Source organism: Orcinus orca, chromosome 14 (genome assembly GCF_937001465.1).
Source record: "Orcinus orca chromosome 14, mOrcOrc1.1, whole genome shotgun sequence".
NCBI lineage: Eukaryota > Metazoa > Chordata > Mammalia > Artiodactyla > Delphinidae > Orcinus > Orcinus orca.
In genome coordinates, this window is record NC_064572.1 from 86152505 (window position 1) to 86179484 (window position 26980).

At 48.3% G+C, this 26980-nt stretch overlaps 2 protein-coding genes and 1 non-coding gene across 17 annotated transcripts in view; 2 read left to right on the plus strand and 1 right to left on the minus strand.

Annotated features, from left to right (window-relative positions):
- The window catches only part of PTPRE (protein tyrosine phosphatase receptor type E), a 167088-nt gene extending 159533 nt beyond the window's left edge, over positions 1–7555 (plus strand). For 6 of the 10 annotated variants that reach the window (XM_049696753.1, XM_049696755.1, XM_049696754.1 and 3 more), the window contains 3 exons: positions 37–162; positions 1039–1205; positions 2595–7555. In XM_049696753.1, coding sequence (XP_049552710.1) covers positions 37–162; positions 1039–1205; positions 2595–2850 — 549 coding nt within the window. In that variant the 3' untranslated portion in view covers positions 2851–7555. The remainder of the gene's footprint in view (positions 1–36; positions 163–1038; positions 1206–2594) is intronic. The other 4 variants (XM_049696756.1, XM_033420735.2, XM_004265710.4 and 1 more) reach the window with 1 other exon arrangement.
- Positions 7556–11116: 3561 nt separating this feature from the next.
- Positions 11117–11223, plus strand: LOC117199946 (U6 spliceosomal RNA). Its single transcript, XR_004481321.1, has one exon. It is a non-coding gene; the product is annotated as a U6 spliceosomal RNA (small nuclear RNA).
- An 870-nt stretch (positions 11224–12093) lies between these two features.
- Positions 12094–26980, minus strand: part of MKI67 (marker of proliferation Ki-67) — a 29797-nt gene continuing 14910 nt past the window's right edge. For 2 of the 6 annotated variants that reach the window (XM_049696740.1, XM_049696741.1), the window contains exons 9-15: positions 25199–25520; positions 24989–25110; positions 24710–24881; positions 22713–22868; positions 16118–21768; positions 14787–15230; positions 12094–13519 (exon numbers count right to left, since the gene is read on the minus strand). In XM_049696740.1, coding sequence (XP_049552697.1) covers positions 13454–13519; positions 14787–15230; positions 16118–21768; positions 22713–22868; positions 24710–24881; positions 24989–25110; positions 25199–25520 — 6933 coding nt within the window. In that variant the 3' untranslated portion in view covers positions 12094–13453. The remainder of the gene's footprint in view (positions 13520–14786; positions 15231–16117; positions 21769–22712; positions 22869–24709; positions 24882–24988; positions 25111–25198; positions 25521–26980) is intronic. The other 4 variants (XM_049696743.1, XM_049696744.1, XM_049696745.1 and 1 more) reach the window with 4 other exon arrangements.

The window sequence follows — 26980 nt, forward strand, 5'->3', positions numbered from 1 at the left end:
TGCTAGCAGCAAATTCTTTTTATGTTATCCCCCAAGGATAAATGCTGCCAGTATTGGCCAACAGAGGGCTCAGTGACTCATGGAGAAATAACGATCGAAATAAAGAGCGATACCCTTTCTGAAGCCATCAGTATACGAGACTTCCTGGTCACTTTCAATCAGGTATTGTTGCCCAAGCCCTTTAATCTCTTGTGGACATCACTCGGGGTCTGCTTGTCATTGTGCCAGAGTGTCCTGCTCCTTCAGGGTTTTCCGGAGCCCCAAGTTAGATTAGTATCGACGGCCAGTGAGGACAGTATGAAGCTGTGTTATCAAGTGGCCAATCTCCCATAAGATTTGACCTCGTGGTCCCCTGCCTCCTTGCTGGAGCACGGGGATGGTGGGGCAAAGTGGCCAATTCGGAGAGGCGTCCCACCGCCACCCACTCCCCAGGAGCAAAGACCGTGGCCGAGAGCAGGAAGAATGAGTGGATGAATCCACAGAGGCCTCTCTGGGGCTCTCTGCCATCCCCCCTCCCCACCGGGTCTTGGGCACTGCTCCCTGGCAAGAATGGGGACGCTGTGTGTCAACTGTGGGTAACATGACCCACCTATGGGATTTGATTCTGAGCTCAAGGCGGTCAGAACAGTGAAACCCAGCTTTGCCCAAAGACTTGTTCTCCTCCACGCGGGTCGCAGAACGACCCAGGGCCGCTTGACTCAGAAACTCCTCATCTCCAGCCTTGAAGGGACGTGTAGGGTCCTGGCCTCTTAAAAAAAGGGATGATTCCTGTTAGCTCCAGCAAAACTGCCGAGGATCCCGTAGAGGGGTCTGGGGGGCCCTGGGGACTCAGGGGCGCATCCTCTGAGCGTCCTGTCCCCACCCAGAAGGAGGCACTGCTGGCCTTCTGCTTTAGGGTGGCCACGGCCTACAAACACCCTGACTGGGAGGCCAGCCACATGGGAACTCTGCTGGCCGCCAGACACCGTGGCCCGAGTCCCCGGGAGGGCAGGGGAGCCTGCGGTGGGGCAGCACTGAGGCGCCCTTCCCGCCCGGCAGCCCCTGGCCCGCCAGGAGGAGCAGACCCGGGTCGTGCGACAGTTCCACTTCCACGGCTGGCCGGAGATCGGGATCCCCGCCGAGGGCAAAGGCATGATCGACCTCATTGCGGCCGTGCAGAAGCAGCAGCAGCAGACGGGCGATCACCCCATCACCGTGCACTGCAGGTGAGCGGCCCCTGGGGGCCTGGGCAGCCCTGCTGGTGGGGCGGACACAGACCCCATGCCCAGTTCACTGCTCCCAGTAGCATCATTTGCCTGGACGGTATCCTTGCCCTTCCCTTACGCACGTCACATAATGCAAATGCATAGGTGTCATCTTACCATAACACGCAGAAGCATTTGGGCAGAAGGAGTCAGGAAATGCCTCAAACACACACTTCTTTGTGCTTTTTAAGTTGTCGAAAAAAAAAAAAATTGCCAAGCACCGCTCCGACAAACCCTGAACTTGAGTCGTCTTCGTTTTGAAAGGCCGTCTGACTCTGGCTGGTGCGCCCACCCAGCAGAGCAGGAGGCTCTTCTGAGCTTCTCACGGATGTCCAGGCCGGGGTCCATAACGGAGGGCCCACCGCTCCACGCCCTCCCTCTCAGCCCGGCTCCCGAGTTAGGCCCAAGGGCAGAGGGACACACTAGGGGGACCCCTGGACACAGCTGGGCGCCCCCAGCAAAGACTTTGAACGACGGCATCACGAGGGTAGAGGGTGAACCGGCTGAACCTAGACACCTGCCAGCTCACCTTTTTGCTGGGCCAGGCCCGCCTGCTGGCAGGGGCCTTGACCACCCCTGCAAAGCTCTTCCTCGCGTTTGGGGAGTTTGATCTCGGGGCTGCTGATTTGCCTCCAAGGCTGCACTTCTGTTCCTTTGTCTGCACGTGTGGTTCCCACATTTTTGCGACTGCCATTGGCACCGACCCACTTCGCCTTGTAGCTAATAACACCCAGCGTGGAGGGTTTGGGCCTCTTTCCTTGTCTGGGACCCGCCTGGCGCACTTCCGGCCTGGCCAGCAGGGAGAGCACACGCCTCGGTTTCCAGTCCCTGGTGCCTTTGTAGATGTCCTTTTGAGTTCCTTTTTGTTCCCCCTCTGCAAACCCAGACTGAGCTTAACACGTGTTGGGCACCAGGGATGCAAAGGTGAAGGAGACCCACAAGGTCATCCCACCTGTGGGAAGGCAGATGCAGGGAGAGCAGCCGTAGAGTCAGCCCACAGGTGGGATTCCAGGGCCCAGAGGGCAGCCGTGCATCCCCAGAGGGCTCCCTGGAAGAGGCCAGCCAAGCCCGCCTCCATTAGGTCTGGTCTACACAAGGAAGAAGGGAAATGGTTCCACCAGCTTAAAAACTTGTAACCGGTCCTGATTCAACTCATGTTGTAATTAGGCAAGTGTTTTAGGAATTTTATGTTTGCTGACTCTTAGTCCAAAGCTAAGCTACCTATAAATGATCATTAAAAATCCAAGCTCCAGTCATTCCAGTACTGACGTGTAGGGCTTGGCGGAGGCTGTGGGATTCTCGTGCCCGTGGGTGAGTTTGAGTATCTCATCCAGCACGTTTTGTCTGCAGTGCTGGAGCTGGGCGCACAGGGACTTTCATAGCACTCAGCAACATTCTGGAACGGGTCAAGGCTGAGGGACTTCTGGACGTATTCCAAGCTGTGAAGAGCTTACGACTTCAGAGACCACATATGGTGCAAACCCTGGTAAGAAACCGTTTCCAGCGGGATCGAGAATGGTCTCATGTTGAATCTGATGTAGCTTCATTGAAGGAGTTCAAGTCCACGGGGAAGGAGGGAGGTAAAGTTTCCAAGAAAAAGAGCTAAAGGTTCCAGTCAGCTCACAGTAAAGCTCTACAGACCCCCTTCTTCCCTTGCGTCTGGCTGGGGTCTGTCCCCCGAGCAGGACACGTGAGGAGGGGCACACACATGACTTCAGATGGTAGGACCCCTTGGACAGAGGCACAGATGATAGCAACCGTTATGTCAGAGTGAACTGTTCCTCCAGATTCCAATGTGCATTTAAATATGTACCACGTTCAAAACTAGCACTGACGTTTCCAGTCCTGATTCTTGTAATCGATCTTCCACTGTTCGTGTGGACTCTGTTCCTTGGCTGGATCTCACTCAGCCTCCAGACGCTGCCCAGGGGCCTTACTTAAGGAGTCCGTGCAATGCACAGTTCCTTCTCACGTTCTCTTTCATTTCGTGGTGAAAACACACACTTGCTGGTTTTCGGAAGCGATGCCTCTTCACCAAATTTGGTGATTGTTCTGCAACGGCAAGGTCAGTTTCAAAGGCTGTTATAACCCGTCGTTTTCCCCAAGGCTTCTTCTTTTAGCACTTGCCCTCCCGGCCCGGCCCACTCATTCTCTGTGCTAACTGGGTCCCGACTCAGGCATTTTCCTTTCCTCTCCCGTCCGGGGGCTGGGTGATCGGGTGGGAATCTTAGTAGCTGGAAGGGAGGACCCCCACCGTCCATTCTTGGCTCTCCTGACAACCTCCCTGCAACCTCAGGACAGCAGTTTTCTGCCTCATCTTTTCTTCCCCTGGAAAGCCCAGCTCCTTCCCATGATGGCTGGACTGAGACTCCAGAACGGCCAGACAGGCTAATGTTCGGCCTCTTCCAACCCAAAAGCCTGTAGATTTTTGTTCCATGGGAATTTAGAGAAGAGGCTGAACCCAAGGTGTTGGGAAAGAAGAGGGAGGGGGATGAGGAACCGCCCTTGGTCCCCCTGCTTCCCCAGCTCCCATGTTCACTGGGCCAGCAAATGACCAGGGTCTGCAAGGAACCAGACCCTTTTAGGGTAGCTGTTGTTACTTGAACCTGCCTGCCTACCATTGTGCACGCATGGTTTTCCGAGGCACACAGTAGGCTCACTAAGAAAGCCCTGCGGTGGCCATTTTCCCCAGCTCTTTCATTTCCTCTTTTGAGTGCCCGTTAGGGGCCGTGTCACACAACCCGCTTTCTGGTCCCCTGTTAACCCGCCATCTGCCTCTAGTCTCACCACCTCAAAGAGCCACTGGGAGGTCTGGAGTCAGATGATGTCCAAGTGTTCCAATAAGTTAACAGCCTTATACATATGCAACACATTTAAATTCTAGTAAAATTGATATAAAGCAATGCCCTTTTACAGTGTAAATTTAGGCTTAAAAATAATCTATATTTCTGTCTTATTTAACTTCTGTAGATTATTTTCATTACACTCTGAAGTTTGATGTTAAGTGTGCTCATTTTTTTTCAGTTCAAAAGTGGTTATTTTTAAGTTTAAATATGAAAACTAAAGATCTCTCACTCAGACTGTCCAAAATACACTAAGCTAAAGTTGAAACTGAACATTGACATTTTCTATGTAGAAAAACAGCTTTATTTGGAAATGTTCATGTGCCTAGAAACTAAATTATATAACAGAAGCTGATATGCAGTAGGATATACAGTATTTCAATAACTGGTCAGACTTTTTTATGTCTTCTCTTTAAAGTTTCTCCTAATTAAATTAGGCAAATTTTTTTTCATATTATTTTAACGTGTTCTTGTTTTTCTTTTTCAGGAACAGTATGAATTCTGCTACAAAGTGGTACAAGATTTTATTGATATATTTTCTGATTATGCTAATTTCAAATGAAAATTCCTGCCTTAAAATATTTTTTAATTTAATGGTCAGTATATTTTGTAAAAATCATGTTAATTTATTTCATAGTTGACATTAATATCCTCCTAATTTCTTTGTATATATTTTGTTATGCTTAAAGGCCACCTGCTGTAAAGTTATTAAATCTTAAATACCCCTTTTAAAAACTGGAATAATGTATTAAGGTCAAATAATATTCCATAAAATATATATTTCTGCTAATATCAGTAAAAATATTTTAATTTTTCATTAGATTCATATCATTTCATTTCACACAGTCAGCACCTCTAAATGTTAAAACTCTTAATATGACAAGTGTGTTTATTTATGCAAGATACTAACCACAACTTCCTTAGAAAACAGTCGAGGACTCAGAAATCGGTGGAAAATACATTTTCCTGACACTGATTTTACAGCCCTGAGCAGTGGCAGGATTTTTTTGTTTTTTTGTTTTTTTTTGCGGTACGCGGGCCTCTCACTGCCGCGGCCCCTCCCGCCACGGAGCACAGGCTCCGGCCGCTCCGCGTCATGTGGGATCTTCCCGGACCAAGGCACGAACGCGTGTCCCCTGCATCGGCAGGCGGACTCTCAACCACTGCGCCACCGGGGAAGCCCCCCAGTGGCAGTTTTGTGAAAGCAAACTGTTTGTGAAGATACAGTGTAAATAGGGAATTCTGTAGTCCTCAGTCTCAACCCACGTGGTTCATCTTTACATTTTAAAGATCAAAGAAGACTTTACAACCTGAGTCCAAGTCTAAAACACACTGGAGTAGTCAGTGACTATATAGTAATACTTAAAAATGCATTTATTCAAGGCTGTGTCGTGCCATCTTGGCCAGATGAGAAAGATGTAAAGGCCAGTGGTCCAGTTCGCACGGGCCTTGGGTCCGGCAAAACCAGTTATCAGAGTTTCAGTCCCACGGCGCTGGGCGCTGCTTGCTGTCCGTCTGTCTGAGAATCACACCCACTGCACTTCTCACTCCCCCCTGCCCCCCGGCCCCCGCCATTCTGCCCTGCTTGTCGTGAGCTGTGCCTCAAGGCATGACAAAAAACCACTTCCATTCCAAAAGGTCAGATAGAGCATCTGACACGCATGGAAGCAAGGGGCTCCTGCCTGGTAGAAACAGTTGGGCAGCCACAAGCAATTATGCTTTAAACTTTCTGAGAAGCATTTTGGTATTTAAAAATCTCTTGTAAATGCTAAGACTGTTTGTAAGAAAAGAAATCTTAAAATCTAGATTTATACAGTTTTTTTTAAAGTCCCACTCCTCGATATTTAATAAAAGAAAAAGAGAAATCCTTAATCTAAAGGCTAATTTATTTTTGAATGGTTACTAGTGAGACCTCTGACACTGGATAATAATGATCTCACTGCCAGACAGGATTGGCTTATGGGGCAAAAAAAAGAGAAGGGATGAATGTAAAAAGGTTTGATTTAATGGCAGTGATCTGTCTGTGGCTGTTAGGTACCTAGCCGATGAGCACAATATAAAAAAAAGACATCTGAAAACATTTAACATGTGCATTTTTGGGTACACTTTTTGCTTTTTAAAAGAGATGTGAATGTGAAGGCCTTTATTTGATATTTCCACTGGTAACTGATTGCACAAAGGTAACCCAGGATAAGTTACGTCCTAATAACAAGCCCGCCGGTAATCAAGCTTCTGCCACTCCTCCGAGCCCCACCCAAGGGTCAGATGAGGTGCCCAGCTGGACAGACAAAAGCACAACTTTGTGAACGCTGCCATGGCCACCAGCCTGCAGCCCTGAGCTCCACACACAGCTGAATGCGTCCTTCACCCTTCTGGGTACAATGATTATGCATTTGGGTCGAAGAGAAAATGGAGGGAGCTTTGCGAGATGCACCTGGTGGCCCTGTTTGTTTTCACTGTTAAAGTCCCAAGCCCGAAGCCCTTCTTGACTAAAGGGGAGGAGAGAAAACTGAGCACCAAAGCCTAGAAACAGAGCCGGTGTTTGTGGTGAAGGCGACATATAGGGGTCGAGACGCCTGGATTGGGGTCCAAATTTAGGAGCCTTTAGTGAGAATCCTTCAGGCCCTTCAATGGTCTTACTGGCATCTCTTGTCTTGAGATTAAGGTAGACCTTCTCGGGGAAGCGCCCCGTTTGTGTGTTCTTCTGCCCCCTTGTGCATCCCCCTTGTCTGCTGCAGTTCCGCCCTCATGGTTCTGAGAACAGAGCGGAAGCCACTGTCCCTGGGTTGCAGGACCCCCTCTGCCTTTGGGGCAGTTCTTGCCTCCCAGTAGCTGCAGCCTCCTAGCCTCGGCCCCGGTCCCAGTTCAGACAGCCTTGGTGGGCGCTCCGGGACTCCTGTCCTCTCTGTCTCGCTGGGATAGTTTGACTCTTCCTCCCCTTCGGTGAAAGAAAGTCCATTGTACATAACAAAACGGCGCCAGGCTGGTAAAGTCATTTTTCTTTGCCAGTTTTCTCCGTTGCATGCGGCTACATTCAAACGCCAAATAGCGATTAGAAGACGACCATTCTGATCTCCTTGCTTTTATCAGTCACTGTGTGACTCACTTTACTGTTTCTCTCCATGTGCTCTACGAATGAAGAATGCATACCAGTGTTTTAAAAGGTATTTTTATGTGTTTTTTAAAACTTTTTAAAACGAGCCTGACACCTCTGTTTCAGCATTTGGAGTCACGCCCATGTTATTTTTTAAAATGTGTGATTACTGATACTTCTGTTGTGTTTGTGTTAATTTATGTGCAATCTTGATAATATATGTATGTATTCCGGTTTCATTTTTCCTTTTATTCCATTTATCACTTGATCTTGCACTGATTATGATGCCAGTGAATGCTGCTGAATTCTGTGTATATGCAAATTGCAACATCCAAAACATTCTGATGCGAGGATAAATCTTTACTTTGACTCCAGCCTGCGTCTCTTTCTTCACTGAAATCTCCTTATCTCGTTCCTCTGCCTTAAATCCTTTTAGACAAGACATTCATTAGGAGGGAAGCATTGATTTAAGCAGACAATTTTAGGACTTGTAAAATTTAGCTCAGACATGGTAGAGAAACAGTCCCCCGGGCAGGAGTGGGCATGATGGCCAGTGGGCCGGCCTTCAGAAGTCCTGAGGGTGTGTGGGTCACTAGTCACAAGCGGCCCTGCAGAGGCCCACGTCCCTCCTCCGGTCCAAACAGGGCTCCGAGCCCTGAGCAGTGGTTTCCCAGCATCTACGAGGAAGGTGACCACATGCTCAAAGTCCACAGCCAGATGGGGTCAGAGAGCCCTTCTAATGTCGCTTCTCCTGCTAAAACCTGAACACCTGTTAGGCCTTCCTTTACACACCGTGTGTCTCTGGTGAGCCCAGCTCTCTTTTTCAGCTTCCCCGCCCTTCCCCAGCTCACACCCCAGCTTCCTCTTTTAGACATTCTGGGCCTAATGTGGAAATCTAAACATCTGCTTTTTATTCTTGGTTGTATTTATTTAATAAATTTTATAAGCCTTGTTATATTTGTTACAGATGTGATTAATTAGGATGAGGGCCTAGGAGTCGGGTGGGCCATTAGGGTGGGTCCATTCTACTCCAGCGTGAGGGCGCCTTTATGAGAAGAGGGAACTTGGACCCAGAGACACACGCACAGGGAGAAGAACATGTGAAAAGAAGGCAGGCGTTGGAGTGATGCTTCCGCAAACTAGGAAGCCCGGAGGCTGCCGGGGACCAGGGAGTGGCTTCTCTTTCACAGCCTCGGAAGGAAGCAACCTTGACTTGGCCTTCGTGCCTGCAGGACTGGAGACAATAGGATTGGGTTGTTTGAACCACCTGGTTTGTGGCACTTTGTTAGGACGGCCTTAGCAGACCAACACCCTGCCCCCGCTCTGACCCCTACATCCAAGGTTTCTGTTGTTGGATGTCCCCGAAAGAAGGCCTGAATCAAGCCCGTGGGCGCAGGTAGCTAATGGGGAGGAGACCCCAGCACGTGCGAGTGAGGGAACAGGGCGGGAGGGGCAGCACAAAGAACCCCCACCCCCTGGGACTCGACTCTGCAGTGATGCCCGAGGGCCTCCCCGAATCGCCCTCCCGAAGGACGGGACCCTGGAGCCTTGCCCCGCCACTACCCCCGGCCCAAGTTGGAGGTTTTCTCCAGCGGTGCCAGCCCCTGGTCTCAAAGGACGGTGTCACCCTGGCGACACAGGGAGATGCGTTTGTTGTACAAGTTCAAAGCAAACAGAAAGAGTGTGCACGAACTTGGCCTTTCACTCGGTTCCTCCTCTCCACCTCAGTGCATTGGTAACTTTGGGGTACATCCTTCCAGACAGCTACCTGCAGACTTAAACCTGCAGTTACATAAACACGCGGCCTTTTGCTTGCTTGTTTGTTTATAAAAACAACAGAGCCGAACTCCCGGTATATCATCAAGTCCAGGATGAGAGAATTGCCAAACCCACTTTGTTTTGCTGAGAAGGCAAACACTGCCAATTATTTCTTGCAAGGCACCGTCAGTTTTGAGATGCATCCTGATGTTCGAGAGGTTAGTATGTAAAAACCTGGTATCTTAGAACGACAAAATGCACTACCTGCGGCCAGTTGTGTAAATTGCCCCTTTGTCCCGCCTTAGGGTCGGGCCATGTCAGCACATACACAGCTTCCGCATCCTGTCTAAAGGCTGCTTGGCATTCCTGGCATAGAGCTACTCTGATGGACGGAAAACGTGGAGACTAACCCTTTGTTATTCATGTTATAAATATTTCCCTTCGATGCTTTATAAAAGACTGTCCTTGATGGCTTTCTAACGTCCCTTGTCCAGGAAGCTTCGGGACTTACCAGCCTGTCGACAGGGTTGCTGGGTGTGGGGGTGATTCCGCCTGGCAGCAGGGCCCTCTGTGGCCCTTGCATGGCGGCACCCAATAAACGCATCAAACCAAACATTCATGCCTGTGGAATCACCGTGTAGACGCCAGGAGGGGCTTCATGTGAACAAGTCCTGGGCACTTTTTGTTCCTCTGTGAAGAGCAATGTTGATGACATCCATGTGTCAGCATGGCGCTCTGTAGCAGGAGGGAAGACTGCAGCCATGTCCAGGAGACGGCCCGAGGCCTGGGGGTCTGCACGGCACCGGAATCAGGGTCCCTCAGGCTGTGGCTGGAGCATCGCATCTGTGTCTGGAAAGATGATCCCACCAGCTCTTCTAGAGGAATCGTCTAGAAAGCCCAGCAGATGGGCAGATCCCAGCCACAGTGTCTTAACGCCGTTTTCAGTTCAGTAGCTGGACTTGACTATGGAGCTGACATTTACAATGTACTTTCCACAACCCGGACACCTCCACCCAGTGCGCCCATCTGCCGGGGCCTGAATTCCTCCATCTTAACTGTGTTTAGGACTCAGGATGGCCCTTCCTTCCTGCCTCAGCCCCTCCAGGTAGTAATGAACTTGACGCCTGGACACCCAAAAGCCTTTCTCTGCCCCTGACAGACTTCTTCCTGGGAACAAACCGACCCACCACGGGCTCCCACCCCCTGACTTGCCCGCAAGTTCACTCCCAGGATCTACTCACGTTAGGACGGCCAACCTCGGGGCAACATGCATCTTCGTTTGCTGACTCTGCGGCCCTGACCAAATCCCTGTCCTTGGACTCCCCACTTCTGTCCAGACAAATAGGACAGAGCCAGGGTTGTGGGAGTCCCCTTCCCCGAATACAAGGGCCGTTCCTGCAGGACCAAAGTGGGCCTGCTGGCCAGGAGGGGAAGCAACTGTCCGGCCACGTCAGAGCTGGGGAAATGCAGACAGGCCAAAGAGCCCATGCCGACCCACCCCGTCTGCCACTCACTGTCTTGCTTTGGTTTGGTTTTCTTTCCCTTCCCTCCCTTTAATAAAAAAATACCATGGGGTTTAAGATCATTTCATCCCAGACACCTCCTGCACAGGGTCACCAGGCTATCGAGACTTGTCCATCCATGGTCTGCCCTCCTGGATGGACAAAGCTTTGTCCTAGAGGGGGGCGTCTAGTTTTCACTGCACTACGTCCCACGGGGATGCACAGGATACAAAACGGGGGACTAACCCAGCCTGGGAAATGGGGATGGGGTTGAACGAGGCTTCTCCGAGGGAGTCTCACTGGAGCTGAGCTCGGGGCTGAAGGGGACCGTCTTGTGAAGCAGGAGGTGGGGAAAGTCCGAGGCAGAGAAGAGAGCAGGGCGTATGTGTGTGTGAGTGTGTGTGTGTGTTCATCTGCATGTGTATGTGCGTATAAACGCATGAATGTGTATGCATGTATATACGTGTGTAGGAAGGGGTGTGGACCCATGTATGTTTATGTATATGCATGTGTATATGTGTGCAGGTCTATGTATGTGTGAGGGGGGGTGGAGGGGTTTAACTAAGAAAGACAAAAGTTGGCTGGTACAGAACTGGAGCAAAGAAGTCAAGGAGAGATTGTGGCGGCCGTATCACGGAAAAGCTTGGAGATGAAGAAGTAAAAACAGCTTCCATTGTGCTCGCTTCGGCAGCACACATACAAAAACTGGAACAATACAGAGACGATTAGCACGGCCCCTGCGCAAGGATGACACGCAAATGCGTGAAGCGTTCCATAGTTTTTGTTATACGGCAGAAACTAACACAACATTGTAAAGCAATTTATACTCCAATAAAGATGTTAAAAAAAAAAGAATAGCTTCCGTTTACTGAGAACTTTCCACCAGAGGGATGTCACTCACTTGGAATCTGAGGCTCAGAGAAGGCACCAAACCACACAGCGAGTAGGCATTTATCTCTTGCACCCCATTCTCAAACACACAGTTAGCCTGGCTAAATATTAGTGGTTAATATTTCTGACCCTTCACCCTCAAGGATGCGAATAAAGGCTGTGTCCTGGGGACATGGGCTCTTTTAAACACTTGTTTGAATGACCTTTTCTAATCCAGCACCTACAACCCTATAAAATAAAACCACTCTTATGCTCTTGAAATACTGTACTTACGAAGGCGAGAAAATATGCTGATATATTTCAGTGAGATTTTTGGTTAGAATTGAACCCTAAGAGCTTTCTAATTAATTTTTATCCCATTCCCCAGGCATACAGCTAATTGAAATTTTTCTATATGTAAGGTTCATAATTATTACTAAATGTGAAGTGTTGGCAGAACAACTTAATCGTAGAAAATTCCTGTTTTACAATTTCTTGAATCTTGCCTACCTAAATGACACATGTGTGACTCACACCTTCAAATAGAGTGCCTTTTCTAATGAGGGTTGTGTTTCCTAAAATACTCTCCCTTCTGCTCACCAGAATCCCACCCCTCTTCCTGGCCCAGCTCTTTGAATGTCCCCTCCCTGCTTCATCCTCAACCCTCCTACCTCCATCTGTCACTCACCCTCCTAAAGATTTCAGACAACACTGCCTAAAACTGTATTATAGCAGCCAAAATAGCAAAAGCAAATACCACTGACTCAGCAGACACGCCTGGATTCATGCATTCGTTCAGCAAACATTTATTGTTATGTGGACCTGGATCCATGCCAGACACGGGGGTTACAAGAGTAGACAGACAGGGGCACCAGTGTTACAGTTCACACTCTAGGGGACAGCGACCTTTTCTTATCTTCCATCCTTACCTCCACCTGGCAAGGTAGGTGAAGGGGGAGGACAGGTGACTGGAGGGAAGGTGTGCTCATTTCTGATTTAGGGAACACAAAGGGACAGGAGGACAAAGCAGAACAGCAGTGTGACGGAGGCTCTGAAACTGAAGAAAGACGGAAGTCCAGGCTTGAAACGAGATGTAGGAGCCATGGGCTCCCGTGTTAAGTGACTCAGAAATGGTGGGGGAAGAGCCTCATGCTCTGTGGCTGTCAGATGGCCGCTCTCTTGGGGGAAACGTTCGGGTTTGTGTTGCTCCGTCCAAGGTGACCTGCTGGGGACTAAGACAGGCCAACAGGTGTGGTCAGAGAAAACAGGTGAGAGCAGATTTGCAGAAAGCTCAGAATATGCAGATGACATGAAAGCTCAGAGGGGTGCTACAGTTTGGAACTGAGGGGCACCCTGGCCGATGGCCCTAAGATTGAGCGGGGCGATGACTTCTCAGATGAAAGCAGTCCTAGTTTAGACAAAGATGCTCAACGTGGAAAAGGCAAGCTACCCGTCATTCCTCAAAGTCTCGTTACCCTGAAAATGGCATCGCAAACTGTCCTCCACATCACACATTTATTCCCTTAAATGGTCAGGACACCAAGGAGAGGACAGTCCTGTGCAGAAGACCCACAGCCCTCGTGCCTGGACCCGAGGGCTCCCCAGTGTAAAGGTACACCTTGTAACTTTCATTTTTCTCTTCCTATACCCACTCATTCATATTTCCAGAATGCCTGCCTGGTGTTGGGGGTGCAGGACAGAAGCCCCGCCTTTCACATTTGGATGGAGGAGGTATGTACATGAAGGACAGACACACACGGAAACATTTACAACACAGCATGGTAAGTGCCTGAGCCCACGGCCAATGGGGGCTGACCGTGGAAGTCACAAACTCCAGGGCTTCATCTCGCCAAGTTGAAGGCCACACCTTGGCAAACCCTCCCCCGCCCCTGCCGCCCACCCACCCAAGCTTTAAATTTTTTTCAGTTTAGGAGACCCAGCAGTCTCCTTCATAACCTCCACATGGAGGTTTTGAATAAACTATTCAGAGTCAGAAAATTCCAAGCTTTCTTCCCTTAAACCTGCCCTCCCCTCCAGATAGCATTATTTACAGAATTCACTATAAAATGTACGGCAAATATTGTACTACAACTTATCGCTAAACTAAATTCATTACGTGTTTTTCCCTTTTAAGCTTCTTGGCTATGTATCTTCACTGTCGCGATGACTTCTGGTTCTTATTTTCTTGACACCCACATTGTCATTTTCCTGTTTGGGAACAAAAGTATAACCCTTAAGTAATTTAAAAGAACAATTTTTGTAACCGACTTTGCAAAAACCCCGATCCTTTCTAGGTGTGATGCAGGCCTTTAGTCCTAGAAAATTAATCTTGAGGTTGGAAATAAACTTTAAGATAGAGCCTGTGAAAGTTGCCTTAAACTGTTTTTACTATTTAATTTTTTAAAGTTAAATACTGTGTCCTTTGATAGAAAGGTTTGTAAGCTATTTTTAAGTTCATACATCATAAAAGGAGAAAGAAAATTTCCACACAAATACATACATTTTCACTAATTTTCATAAATACCATTCAGAAAAAGTGAATTCAAAGGTAAAATCAGGCTGAAATATTTTTTTTCTTTTATACACAAAGACAATTATTTAAGACCTTTATTAACAGGTGCTTGCAGTTGGTTGACTGTTTTGAAAAAAATCAAGCTGTAAACTTTTATTACAAATAAAAAATGAGGTTCTTAAAAATCTCAACTTGACCAGATGTGAAACAAATTAAAAACCAGAAGACCCAAAAGGTTTCGGCCTGGTTTTTTTCTCAGACCAAAATCTTTTGGGTCTTCTAAACAACTGAGGTGTTTGAAGGGGACCACCCCCAATGCTACGTGAGTGTCAGCAGAGAGCACATTTGGGACGGGACAAAGGACACCAGACTGCCTCCCGGGTGGGAGCTCTGAACAGTGCTACCCACCTAAACACACCTCCACCTGCTCTTCATCCCAGCTTTCCAAAGGGACGCCTTCGAAATCAGGCGTTACCCCTCTGGAAGTTTCATTCAATCTCTAACCAGGGACTGAAGACAGCTGCCTGGAATCTTAATACAGGGTATGCAACAAGCAGTCAGAAAATACTAACTGGATAAATCCCTTTTCCTTCCTTTTTTAAAAAATTTTTGGCCACGGCAAGCAGGATCTTAGTTCCCTGACCAGCGACTGAACCTGAGCCCCCTGCAGTGGAAGCTTGGAGTCTTAACCCCTGGACCGCCAGGGAAGTCCCATCCCTTGCTTTTCCTGAATGATGACTTTATAATGTGAATTTACTTTTCAAAGTGGAATTCCCAAGCCAGATACACCTGAATATAGAGACACAAAATGTGGCTTAGATTCATGCCTCTTACCTTAGTCCAACCGGGAGCTGGTGGCGTGTTATTACATATCATGTGTTGTGTCTGCTCTAGCAACATGGGGCAAAAATCATAGTGAAACATTCTATGCACTGAAAAAAAGAGAAACAGGAAATCACTTGCCTTTTGGAGGCTGTTGGCACATCTCCTGGCACCCCGGGTTACTCTCTGCTCGGATCCACTCTCCGAAGTGTTTCCTCGAGGGCGGAGAGTAATCTTCCTGGATCTCAAACCCTTGAAGTCTGAATATTCCGTTACTTCTTTCTCGTCCTGCTTCTTCACGGGGACTTCCACCCTTTCCTGCCTTGCTGTCTCCTCTGTTGCGTCAGGCAAAGCCTTCTGATTCTGCTTCCCAGATCTCAAGGGCCTCCTTCTGTCTTGAACTTTGCCCCCAGAGGTAGGATTCTCCGCTGCATCTTCTGGGCTTTGCAGCTTCATCTCTTGGGAGGTCTCCATGGACTTCTTTTCACTTCTCTTTATTTTCACCTTTCCTGCTGATATAAGAGACCCAGGTCTTTGCTCCTCTATATTCGTTTTAGTGGGGCGCCTGGTACGCAGGGACATTCCCTAAAAAAATTCAAAAGACATCCCCAAAACGTCAAGAATGAGGAATACAAATCTTAAAACTCCACATGGAGAAAATCATTCGAAAGTGAACTCAAAGGGGGATTAATTGGAAAATTTTCCATTGGTTCATTTTCTAAGATGCCAGTAATCTAATCGAGTCAAGGGAGTGACTGTCACTTTGTTCCAATGGAGGAATCACCATTTCTACTGATAAACCGTAAGTAAGGAATTCAGTATAAATTCCAATCACAATGTCTGAATGTCATATACGTCAGTCTGATTATAACAAGCGTTAAAAGGGTATTCCAGGAGAATGCCCCATTATTCAGGTAGTAAATGAATTCCTAATCCTTTAACAATAATTGATAGAGCAGGACAGGAAAATCTCAATTTCTGGAATCGAATTTACAAGCTTCTCTGTCTGACAACCCTGACAGTTAAGGTCTTCCCAAGACACACGCCCCGTGTAAATTGTTCTAATTGTTTCAATACTGATGCAGATAGTACTTCTACCCAGCACTCCAGGTCTCGGTGTCTGAAACAAGGCAGGACTGAATTGCCCACTTTTTCTCGGCACAAAGTTCCACACCTTTGAAGATGAACACAACTCAGTCACTTCCCGAGAAGTTCTTGGCAAAATGTGTAATAATAATTTTGACCAGTTATTTTCCCAAATTAGCCTATTCTCTCTAGAAATCCCCAAAGGATGCTTTACGAAGGTCTGCAGTTACTCACTGTGCTGAATGCAGACCCCGTGGGGAAAGGGTACCCACACATACATTTGCGTTATGTACAATTTATAGCAAACGTTATACCAGAATGGAGAGCATCCACCCAAGATGACATGGTACGATTACATCACACGATGACATCACACCACCCATTACCTTATTTGGAGTGTCTTCTCCTTGTGGATCCGTAGCTTTAGTTTTCATGTCATTGTTGGGCAGGTTTCCCACAGGTTTAGTCCTTTGTGCCAAAATCCTCAGACTTCTCTTCTTCACTCCCGAGGGTCTGGGGGGCTCCCGTCTCTCCCTGGGGGCTGTCCTCTGCTTCTTCTGGAGGGGCTTCTCTTCCTCAGGGTCCTGTGCAGCCATCGTGGGGCATAGCCTCTTCCTGCCCACAAGCCTGGCATCTTCTCCCAGTTTCCTCTTGGGGGACGGGGAGCTGCAGCTCTCACCTGGTGATTGTACAGGGTCTCTGCTGCCCACAAGGTCTCCCATGAACCTTACTTTAGGGGCCCTGAGGACTCTTCGGGATATTTCTACAGGTCTTCTTCTGTCCGCTGTTTGCTTTGGGGCTCTCTTAACTCCAGAAGCATCGTTTCCCAGTTCACTGGCCTGATCTGGCTTTTGGAAGAGCTCTTTGAAACTGGCCGGATCTTCCAGGGGTTGGGATTTTTCCTTAAATGTTCTTCGCCGACTCTTGACACAAATTACATTTCCTGCTGAGTCCAGGTTCTGCCTTGAAGTTTCCTTAAACACTTTGGTATTGTTCTCATCACCTACTGGTTCTCTGTGCATGGTTTCCCCTGCTGTTGGGATGGGCTCTCTGAGTACTGAGAGCTCTTCTAGGTCTACTTTTCCCAGTGGTGACTGGAGCCGCCTCCTCCTACTTGCTGGCCTGGTGACTGGTCCGGCTGGCGGAGACTGGCAGGGCACTGCAGTGATTTTAACATCACTCACCGGTTCTTTGGCCTGACCTGGCTTTTGGAAGAGCTCTTTGAAACTGCACGAGTCTTCCACGGGTTGGGTCTTTTCCTTAAATGTTCTTAGCCGACGCTTGATGCCAATTACATTTTCTGCAGGGTTGAGTCTCTGCCGTGAAGTTTCCTTAATCACTTTGCTGTCTTTTTCATCACATACAGGCTCTCTCTGCATATCCCCTGGTGTCTGTGTGGGCTTCCTGGGAGCTGAGGGCTCTTCTACACCCACTTTCTCTGGCGTTGACTGGAGCCGCCTCCTTCTGCTTGCTGGCCTGGTGACTGGTCCGGCTGGTGGAGACTGGCAGGGCACTGGAGCGATTTTACCATCGCTCACTGGTTCCTTGGCCTGACCTGGCTTTTGGAAGGGCTCTTTGAAACTGCACGAGTCTTCCACGGGTTGGGTCTTTTCCTTCAATATTCTTAGCCGACTCTTGATGCCAATTACATTTTCTGCAGGGTTGAGTCTCTGCCGTGAATTTTCCTTAAACGCTTTGCTGTCTTTTTCATCACATACAGGCTCTCTCTGCGTACCCCCTGGTGTCTGTGTGGGCTTCCTGGGCGCTGAGGGCTCTTCTGCATCCTCTTTCCCTGGTGGTGACTTGAATCGTCTCTTTCTACCTGTTCGCCTGGTGACTGGTTCTACTGCTGGAGATGTATAGGGTATTGTGGTGGTTTTCTCATTAGTCATTTGTTCCTCTGCATGATCTGGGGTTTGGAAGAGCTCTTTGAAGCCAGCCAGGTCTTCTAGACATTGGACCTTTTCCTTGGGTGTCCTTGGCGGCCTCTTGCTTCCGTTTATATTTTCTGCTGAGTCTAGTTTCTGCTTTGGAGTTTCCTTAGATAATTTGATGCTTTTATCACCATCCGCTCGTTCTCTGTCTGAATGTCTGGCTCCCCCTGATGTCTGTGTGGGCTTCCTGGGCGCTGAGAGCTCTTCTGCATCTACTTTCCCTGGTGGTGACTTGAACCGTCTCTTTCTACCTGTTCGCCTGGTGACTGGTTCTACTGCTGGGGATGTATAGGGTATTGTGGTGGTTTCCTCATTAGTCATTTGTTCCTCTGCATGATCTGGGGTTTGGAAGAGCTCTTTGAAGCCAGCCAGGTCTTCCAGGGGTGGGGCCTTTTCCTTGGGTGTCCTTAGCCGCCTCTTGCTTCCAATTACATTTTCTGCAGGGTCCAGCCTTTCTTCTGGAGCTTCCTGAGACACCACAATGCCTCCGTCACCACCCTCTGGTTCTCTGTGTGAGTGTGTGGGCTTCCTGAGAGCTGAGAGGTCTTCCTGCACAGCCACTCTCTGGGAAGGTGTCTTGAGACGTCTGGTCATGCTGGTTGATGTGACGACTGGCTCTGGTGGTGGAGATCGGCAGAGCATTTTGGGGGTTCTGTCCTCAGTCATTGGTTCCTTGGTTTGATGTGGGGTTTGGAAGAGCTCTTTGAAGCCAGCCAGGTCTTCCAGGGGTGGGGCCTTTTCCTTGGGTGTCCTTGGCCGCCTCTTGCTTCTAGTTACATTTTCTGCAGGGTCCAGTTTCTCTGCTGGAGCTTCCCGAGACACTGCAATGCCTCTGGCAGCACCCTCTGGTTCTCTGTGTGAGTGTGTGGTTTCCCCTGGTGTTTGTTGAGGCTTCCTGAGAGCTGAGACGTCTTCCTGCACATCCACTTTCTGGGAAGGTGTCTTGAGACGTCCCTTTCTACTTGGTGTGTCGGCTGGTTCTGGTTGTGGAGATTGACGAGGTCTGTTGGTGGGTCTGTCATCAGTCATTGGTTCCTTGGCATGATCTGGGGTTTGGAAGAACTCTTTGAGGCCAGCCAGGTCTTCCAGCGGTGGGGCCTTTCCCTTGGGTGTCCTTGGCTGCCTCTTACTTCCATTTACATCTTCTGATGAGTCCAGTTTCTGATGTGGAGTTTCCTGAAACAATTTGATGCTTTTATCATCATCTACTGGTTCTCCCTCTGAGTGCCTAGTTTCCCCTGGTGTCTGTGTCTTTCTGCATGCTGAGAGCTCTGTCTCTACATCTGCTTTCCCCAGAGGTGTCTTGAGCCATCTCTTCCTATTGGTTGGTGTGACAATTAGCTGTGGTTGGGAGGACATGCAGAGCGTTTGGGGAGTTTTGATAACAGCCCTTGGTTCCTTGGCATGATCTGGGGTTTGGAAGAGCTCTTTGAAGCCCGCCAGGTCTTCTAGACATTGGACCTTTTCCTTGGGTGTCCTTGGCGGCCTCTTGCTTCCATTTATATTTTCTGCTGAGTCTAGTTTCTGCTTTGGAGTTTCCTTAGATAATTTGATGCTTTTATCACCATCCGCTCGTTCTCTGTCTGAATGTCTGGCTCCCCCTGATGTCTGTGTGGGCTTCCTGGGCGCTGAGGGCTCTTCTGCATCCACTTTCCCTGGTGGTGACTTGAACCGTCTCTTTCTACCTGTTCGCCTGGTGACTGGCTCTACTGCTGGAGATGTATAGGGTATTGTGGTGGTTTTCTCATTAGTCATTTGTTCCTCTGCATGATCTGGGGTTTGGAAGAGCTCTTTGAAGCCAGCCAGGTCTTCCAGGGGTGGGGCCTTTTCCTTGGGTGTCCTTAGCCGCCTCTTGCTTCCAATTACATTTTCTGCAGGGTCCAGCCTTTCTCCTGGAGCTTCCTGAGACACCACAATGTCTCCGTCACCACCCTCTGGTTCTCTGTGTGAGTGTGTGGGCTTCCTGAGAGCTGAGAGGTCTTCCTGCACAGCCACTTTCTGGGAAGGTGTCTTGAGACGTCTGGTCATGCCGGTTGATGTGACAACTGGCTCTGGTGGTGGAGATCGGCAGAGCATTTTGGGGGTTCTGCCCTCAGTCACTGGTTCCTTGGCTTGATGTGGGGTTTGGAAGAGCTCTTTGAAGCCAGCCAGGTGTTCCAGGGGTGGGGCCTTTTCCTTGGGTGTCCTTGGCTGCCTCTTGCTTCCAGTTACATTTTTTACAGGGTCGAGTTTTTCTCCTGGAGCTTCCTGAGACACCACAATGCCTCTGTCAGCACCCTCTGGTTCTCTGTGTGAGTGTGTGGTTTCCCCTGGCGTTTGTTGAGGCTTCCTGAGAGCTGAGACATCTTCCTGCACAGCCACTTTCTGGGAAGGTGTCTTGAGACGTCCCTTTCTACTTGGTGTGTTGATTGGTTCTAGTTGTGGAGACTGGCAGAGCATTTTGAAGATTTTGTCAGCACTCATTGGTTCCACTGTGTGATTTGGTGTTTGGAAGAGCTCTTTGAAGCCAACCAGGTCTTCCAGGGGTGGGGCCTTTTCCTTGGGTGTTTTTGGCCACCTCTTGCTTCCAATTACATTCTCTGCAGGGCTCAGCTTTCCTCCTGGAGCTTCCTGAGACACTGCAGTGCCTCTGTCACCACCCTCTGGTTCTGTGTGTGAGTGTGTGGGCTTCCTGAGAGCCGAGACATTTTCCTGCACATCCACTTTCTGGGAAGGTGTCTGGAGCCATCTCTTGCTACTTGTTGGCATGTTGACTGCTTCTGCTGGTGGAGATTTATAGGGTATTGTGGTAGGTTTGTCATCAGTCATTGGTTGCTTTGCATGATCTGGGGTTTGGAAGAGCTCTTTGAAGCCAGCCAGGTCTTCCAGGGGTGGGGCCTTTTCCTTGGGTGTCCTTGGCCGCCTCTTGCTTCTAGTTACATTTTCTGCAGGGTCCAGTTTTTCTTCTGGAGCTTCCCGAGACACTGCAATGCCTCCGTCAGCACCCTCTGGTTCTCTGTGTGAGTGTGTGGTTTCCCCTGGTGTTTGTTGAGGCTTCCTGAGAGCTGAGACATCTCCCTGTACATCCACTTTCTGGGAAGGTGTCTTGAGACGTCCCTTTCTACTTGGTGTGTTGACTGGTTCTAGCTGTGGAGATTGGCAGAGCATTTTGGGGGTTTTGTCATCAATCATGGGTTCCTTGGCATGGTGTGGGGTTTGGAAGAGCTCTTTGAAGCCAGCCAGGTCTTCCAGGGGTGGGGCCTTTCCCTTGGGTGTCCTTGGCCGCCTCTTACTTCCAGCTACATTTTCTGCAGGGTCCAGTTTCTGCTTTGGAGTTTCCTGAAACAATTTGATGCTTTTTTCATCACCTGGTTCTCTGTGCATGGGCATAGTTTTCCCGGGTGTCTGTGTGAGTTTTTCGAGGGCCGAGGCATCTTCTACATCCGCTTTCCAGGAAGGTGTTTTGAGCTGTGTGTTTGTCCTGGTGGGCGTGCTGACTGTTCCTGATCTGGGAGATTTACAGAGCATTTTTGTGGCTCTGTTCTCTGCATCCACTGCTTCCTTGGCATGAGCTGGGGTCTGTAGGAGACTTGGGATGTCCAGCTGGTCTTCCTCAGGCTGTGTCTCCTGCAAGCTCTTGAGAGCGGTCAGGTCTGCTGCTAGCTCACACCTCAGCTCTGAAGCTCTCCTTGGTCCCCTCACGGCTATCGTGTGTTTGGAATTCCCTTTTGACCCCATGTGCTCTGTCCGTGCTTCGCTCTCCTTCGCGTCTCCCTCCAGCTTCTGCTCTGGCTGTGGTGCTTTCCTCAGACATCTTCCCAAGACGTTCTCAAGAGCGTCAGGTTTTGGGCCTTCGTTTTTACACTCTACACCTGGTGCCTGTGAGCTTCTGAGCTCCATGGACCTTCTCAACTTCTTTGCACTTGATGTTGTCTTTGGTGTCATTGCCTCAGACACTGGAGTTTCCATCTCAGCACCTGCTGTTTTATACACGTTCCTGGGAGTTTTCGTAATACTTTCATCTATTTTAATTTTAATACTCTGGCGTCTTAAGACAGGGCTTGCAGAACTTTGATCAGACAGCTCTTTAGGTGCATCTTGAGTCCCGGGGGACACATTCTGTCCTATAAGAAATTAAAACACGCATGATGAGTATATTCTGTGCACCGTGCGCCAATGTGGTGTTTTAGCCTCACGAGGTATTTAAGAGCCAATAAACCAGCCTCCCATCCATCTCAGGATACGAGGCTGCCTACATGGCCATAAATCTGCCTGACATGAACCACACACAATTAAGAACAATGTTTTTGGGTGACACAGAGTGGGGTCATGCATAGGCAGTGGTAAGAGTCTATGGGGATCGGATAAAAGAAAAGCATTCCTTAGGCTGCCAGCCAGGTCTCAGTGAGCTGAACACACACATTTTTTTCATCAAACGTGAGAAACGGCTGTTTCATCTGCTGGACCACCAATGCAATAATATGGGTTATACTTAGTGCGCTAAGGGGCCATGTTACACGGGAAACATCAATTCTTTAGCAACAGGAAGCATCTTGAGTGTAGCACACTGTCCCCTCTATGACAGAAACTCGGTGACCAGTGTAAATGAGAGAGAAACAGACTCACATCTCACTCTCACCCTGCGGCAGGTGCCCAACCAGAGATTAACAGGAGTACCTGTGTGGTGCACACCTGCTGCCTTTCTCTTTGGTAATTGACAGCACTCTCACATTTGAGTAATTTACATATAAGTATGATGAGAGATCATTACACTTTCCTGCTTGTCAGCCTCTTTACTTATGCTAAATGAAGAAGGCCACATGTACACCCGTAGTTTACGGTTAGTAAACAGGCATATGCCTTTGCATGCAAGTCTCTGAAAGCCAGTGCTACTTCAGCTGCTGATAGAAACCTCCCGTAAGAACAATGGGACAGGGAAGCTGGACATGGTACTTTATCAGGAATATCTGTCGTAGTGAAATAATACAGTAGCTGTTGTGAAAAAAGAAGACCATCTACAGTTTCCACTGAAAAGATCAAAGTGCCAGGGGAAAAAAAGGAAACCCACCAGAATTTTCTGAAGCACACAGCAGAGGTTTTCCTCCTGAATGAGGTACTGGAAGCTCTTCTCCAAGCAAATCCTCTGAATTTGAAAAAGTGGAGGGACACAGGCTCATCCTTTGTGGTTTCTCTTTCACTGGAGTCTTGAACATCTCAGGCAGCCCTGTTACATGAAAATAGTGGAAAAACAGTTAACAGACTGCTCATACCTGCAAATCAGCATGCCTGTCCTCAAGTACAACAGAGGAGATGTCGGAAGGCAAACAACAGATCACTCCCTAGAACTTCTGGGAGACAGGGTCTCACAGGAGAGGTTGATGCATCAGCTGTGAACCCATATTTTGAAGAGGGCAATGGCAAGTTAGACTCATATATGGCCTCTTCTCTGGCCTTCCTCTTGGAAAGAATGTAATGAAGGAAGTTGATGTCCACCCTCTTCTAGAGTGAACTCCAGCTGTGAGCATTGGCCAGAGGACAGAGGCTGCCCTCCAGGGTCCCTCTCCATGCATCCCCAAATCCAGGGCCCTCAGGCTCCTTCGATAAGTCCTAGGTTATGCACTACAAGAGTTTATGTACAAATAAAATGTCCAAATGTTAAAAGTGAGATAGGACTGCCCATTTTTAGTATTGTCAAGTACTAATATCACCATCTTTTCATTTTAACACCAAAAGGTAGTACTAACATAATCTCAGAAAACAAACAAGCAAACCCATCCAGTTCTCTAAAGGGAAGATTCAAGTTTCTCAAACTCTCATTCTCCTCCTGTTCTCCTTACTTTTCTCATTCTGACATCAATGGACCAAAACAGACCAACAGCTGACTCTCTCAGTCTGGCAGCCGTCTGCAAATTGTGTTTGGGAAGCCTGTTCTGAAGGCACCCAAGCCAGGCAACTCACTTAAAAAGCTCATTCCTCTGCCACCGTTCAGGCCTTACTTAAAATATCCAAGATTTAATATTTCATCACATATTAATGTTTTGTCATAAAAGTACTCACACTGAGGGGTGGCCTTTGTTGAGTGTCTAGAAAAATGTTTTGAAGGAAGGCTGAAAAAATTTACCATCCCAGGTACTATTTAAACTTCTACTTATCTTATAAATATTTTTGAGAATTTGCCTTCAGTGCTTCGTAACATATATAGTAGTACACTCACACGTGTGCATAATTTACAAGCGTACACAGATAACTGCGTATTGGGTGGTATAAGCTCAAATTGTTTTTTTACTCATGGAGCATGCTATCAGAACTCTGGCTATCACTATTCTACATTTTTATAGTTTGCTTTTAAAAAGCTAATAAATATGCTGATCCAAATGTGATTCTAATTGGAGGGTATCTTGCATAGGTTTTATAAGTGGTACAATAATTCTCCCATCTTAAAATCCGCCAGGAAATAAAAACTAGGTTCCACCTAATGGATTCAAGTGTCACCTCCCTCCATAGGTGCTCAGAATGGAAACCACTGGTCAAACGACGTAGCAGAAAATCCCAAACCCAGGGTCCTGCCGTGGTTCTAATCCAGGACAAGTGTCAGCAGCTCACATCACACTTTTACTGAAAATAGCAATACTGGCTCAACTATGAATGGCTCAGAGAAGCCTTTGTTTCATGAACCAGCTAAGCTACACGGAAGGAAAAGAAATCTTGAAGCAAAACATCACTCAAACCAATTGCTCCTACTCTAGCAATTATAAGAGCAAGGCTGCTTTTTCACCATAAAGCCGCTGCCAACGTCGTATACCCACGCTGCTCTCCCAGGTAAAGATGTGCATTTCCTGCCATACCTGCTTCCTACAGGCCACGTGACTCCAAATCGTCAGGGACCTGGCCTTGTTCTCCAGTCCAGCACCCTGTTCCTTGAATATCATGACCCTCCGAGTTGACTAGATTGTTTATCCTCCTGTCCCATGCACAGCAGATAAACAAACGTGATACCCACCCATGTGGACCCACGCAGGAGGATGAAAGCGTTCTGGTTCCTAAGAGCCATGGCTATGCTTTTACCTGAAAGATCTTCACTAAAGTCCATTGGTTTGTTGACCACGAAGTTGTTCAGCATCCTGTAGGGCCGAGCTGGCCCGTTCACTTTCTCGATGTGAGCTTTCCCTATTATTATGGTACAGGGGGAGTTTGCGTGGCCTGTGCTAAATTGATTGTGAACGATGCCAGTCAGCTTCTGGAAAACAATCAGGAAGTCAATAAAGCGTCAAAGCCTCAATCCACACTTAATGTATCCCTTAATCATATTATGTATCAAAGAGCAATGCACATTGGAGCACCTACCTTCGGGGTATTATTGGTTCTTCTTTGCCTCTTGCTCAGGGGTCGTGGAGGTCCGCGTTGAACAGCTCTGGTCTGGGTCTGCTTGGTGCCCAGTTTTACCACGTCTGCCCACGATTTTGCCACTGTCACAGGGAAAAGATGTTGAGACTTTTCAAAACCGGCACTAACGAGAAAATCAACCTTGAAACCTATCTGCTGATAAACACTAACCAACTAAATTGGCCTCAGAAGCGCCACTCCTTCTCTTGGAATAAATCATCTGTAAGATGCCATGCTGGCTTCGATCCACGGAAGCTCTCTTGGAGGGCAGGTTGCTACTTTTTCTCCGTCCTCTCTTGGGAATATCTGTCTGATGTGGAGATTTGCTGTCGCTGGAGATGGAAGACACCTTGGATAAGCTACGGCATCGGCCGGGCGCATCTGGAGAAGCGGGAGCAACGTTAGGAGCTGGAGGCCTCACAAACGCATCCTGTGCAGTCGCCTCCAGACAGACTTCTGAAGAATCTTCTTTCCCTGACGGCTGAGGCTGCTCCTGACAAGATTTAAATGTGCGTAAGAAACCTCACCACAAATATAAGAAACCTCACCACAAATATAACTTCTCTGTAGGCTCAAGATGACGGAGTAGGAAGTGTGCTCAATCCCTCTTGTGCGAGCACTGGAATCACAACTAACTGCTGAACAATCATCGACAGGAAGATACTGGAACTCACCAAAAAAGACACCCCACATCCAAAGACAAAGGAGAAGCCACAGTGAGACGGTAGGAGGGGCGCAATCACAATAAAATCAAATCCCATAACCGCTGGGTGGGTGACTCACAAACTGGACAACACTAATACCACAGAAGTCCACCAACTGGAGTGAAGGTTCTGAGCCCCACATCAGGCTTCCCAACCTGAGGGTCCAGCAACGGGAGGAGGAATTCCCAGAGAATCAGACTTTGAAGGCTAGCAGGAGTTGATTGCAGGACTTCAACAGGACTGGGGGAAACAGAGACTCCACTCTTAGAGGGCACACACAAAGTACTGTGTGCATCGGGACCCAGGGGAAGGAGCAGTGACCCCATAGGAGACTGAACCAGACCTACCTGCTGGTGTTGGAGGGTCTCCTGCAGAGGGGGGTGGGGGGGTGGCTGTGGTTCACCAAGGGACAAGGACACTGGGAGCAGAAGTTCTGCGAAGTACTCCTTGGCGTGAGCCCTCCCAGAGTCCCCTATTAGCCGCACCAAAGAGCCGGGTAGGCTCCAGTGTTGGGTCGCCTCAGGCCAAACAACCAGCAGGGAGGGAACCCAGCCCCACCCATCAGCAGACAATCGGATTAAAGTTTTACTGAGCTCTGCCCACCAGAGCAACAGTCAGATCTACCCACCACCAGTCCCTTCCATCAGGAAGCTTGCACAAGCCTCTCAGATAGCCTCATCCACCAGAAGGCAGACAGCAGAAGCAAGAAGAACTACCATCCTGCAGCCTGTGGAACTAAAACCACATTCACAGAAAGAGAGACAAGATGAAAAGGCAGAGGGCTACGTACCAGATGAAGGAACAAGATAAAACCCCAGGAAAACAACTAAGTGAAGTGGAGATAGGCAACCTTCCAGAAAAGGAATTCAGAATAATGATAGTGAAGATGATCCAGGACCTGGGAAAAAGAATGGAGGCAAAGATTGAGAAGATACAAGAAATATTTAACAAAGACCTAGAAGAATTAAAGAACAAACAAACAGAGATGAACAATACAATAACTGAAATGAAAAATACACTTGAAGGAATCAATAGCAGAATAACTGAGGCAGAAGAACAGATAAGTGACCTGGAAGACAGAATGGTGGAATTCACTGCTGCAGAGCAGAATAAAGAAGAAAATATGAAAAGAAATGAAGACAGCCTAAGAGACCTCTGGGACAGCATTAAACGGGACAACATTAAACACAACAACATTTGCACTATAGGGGTCCCAGAAGGAGAAGAGAGAGAGAAAGGAACAGAGAAA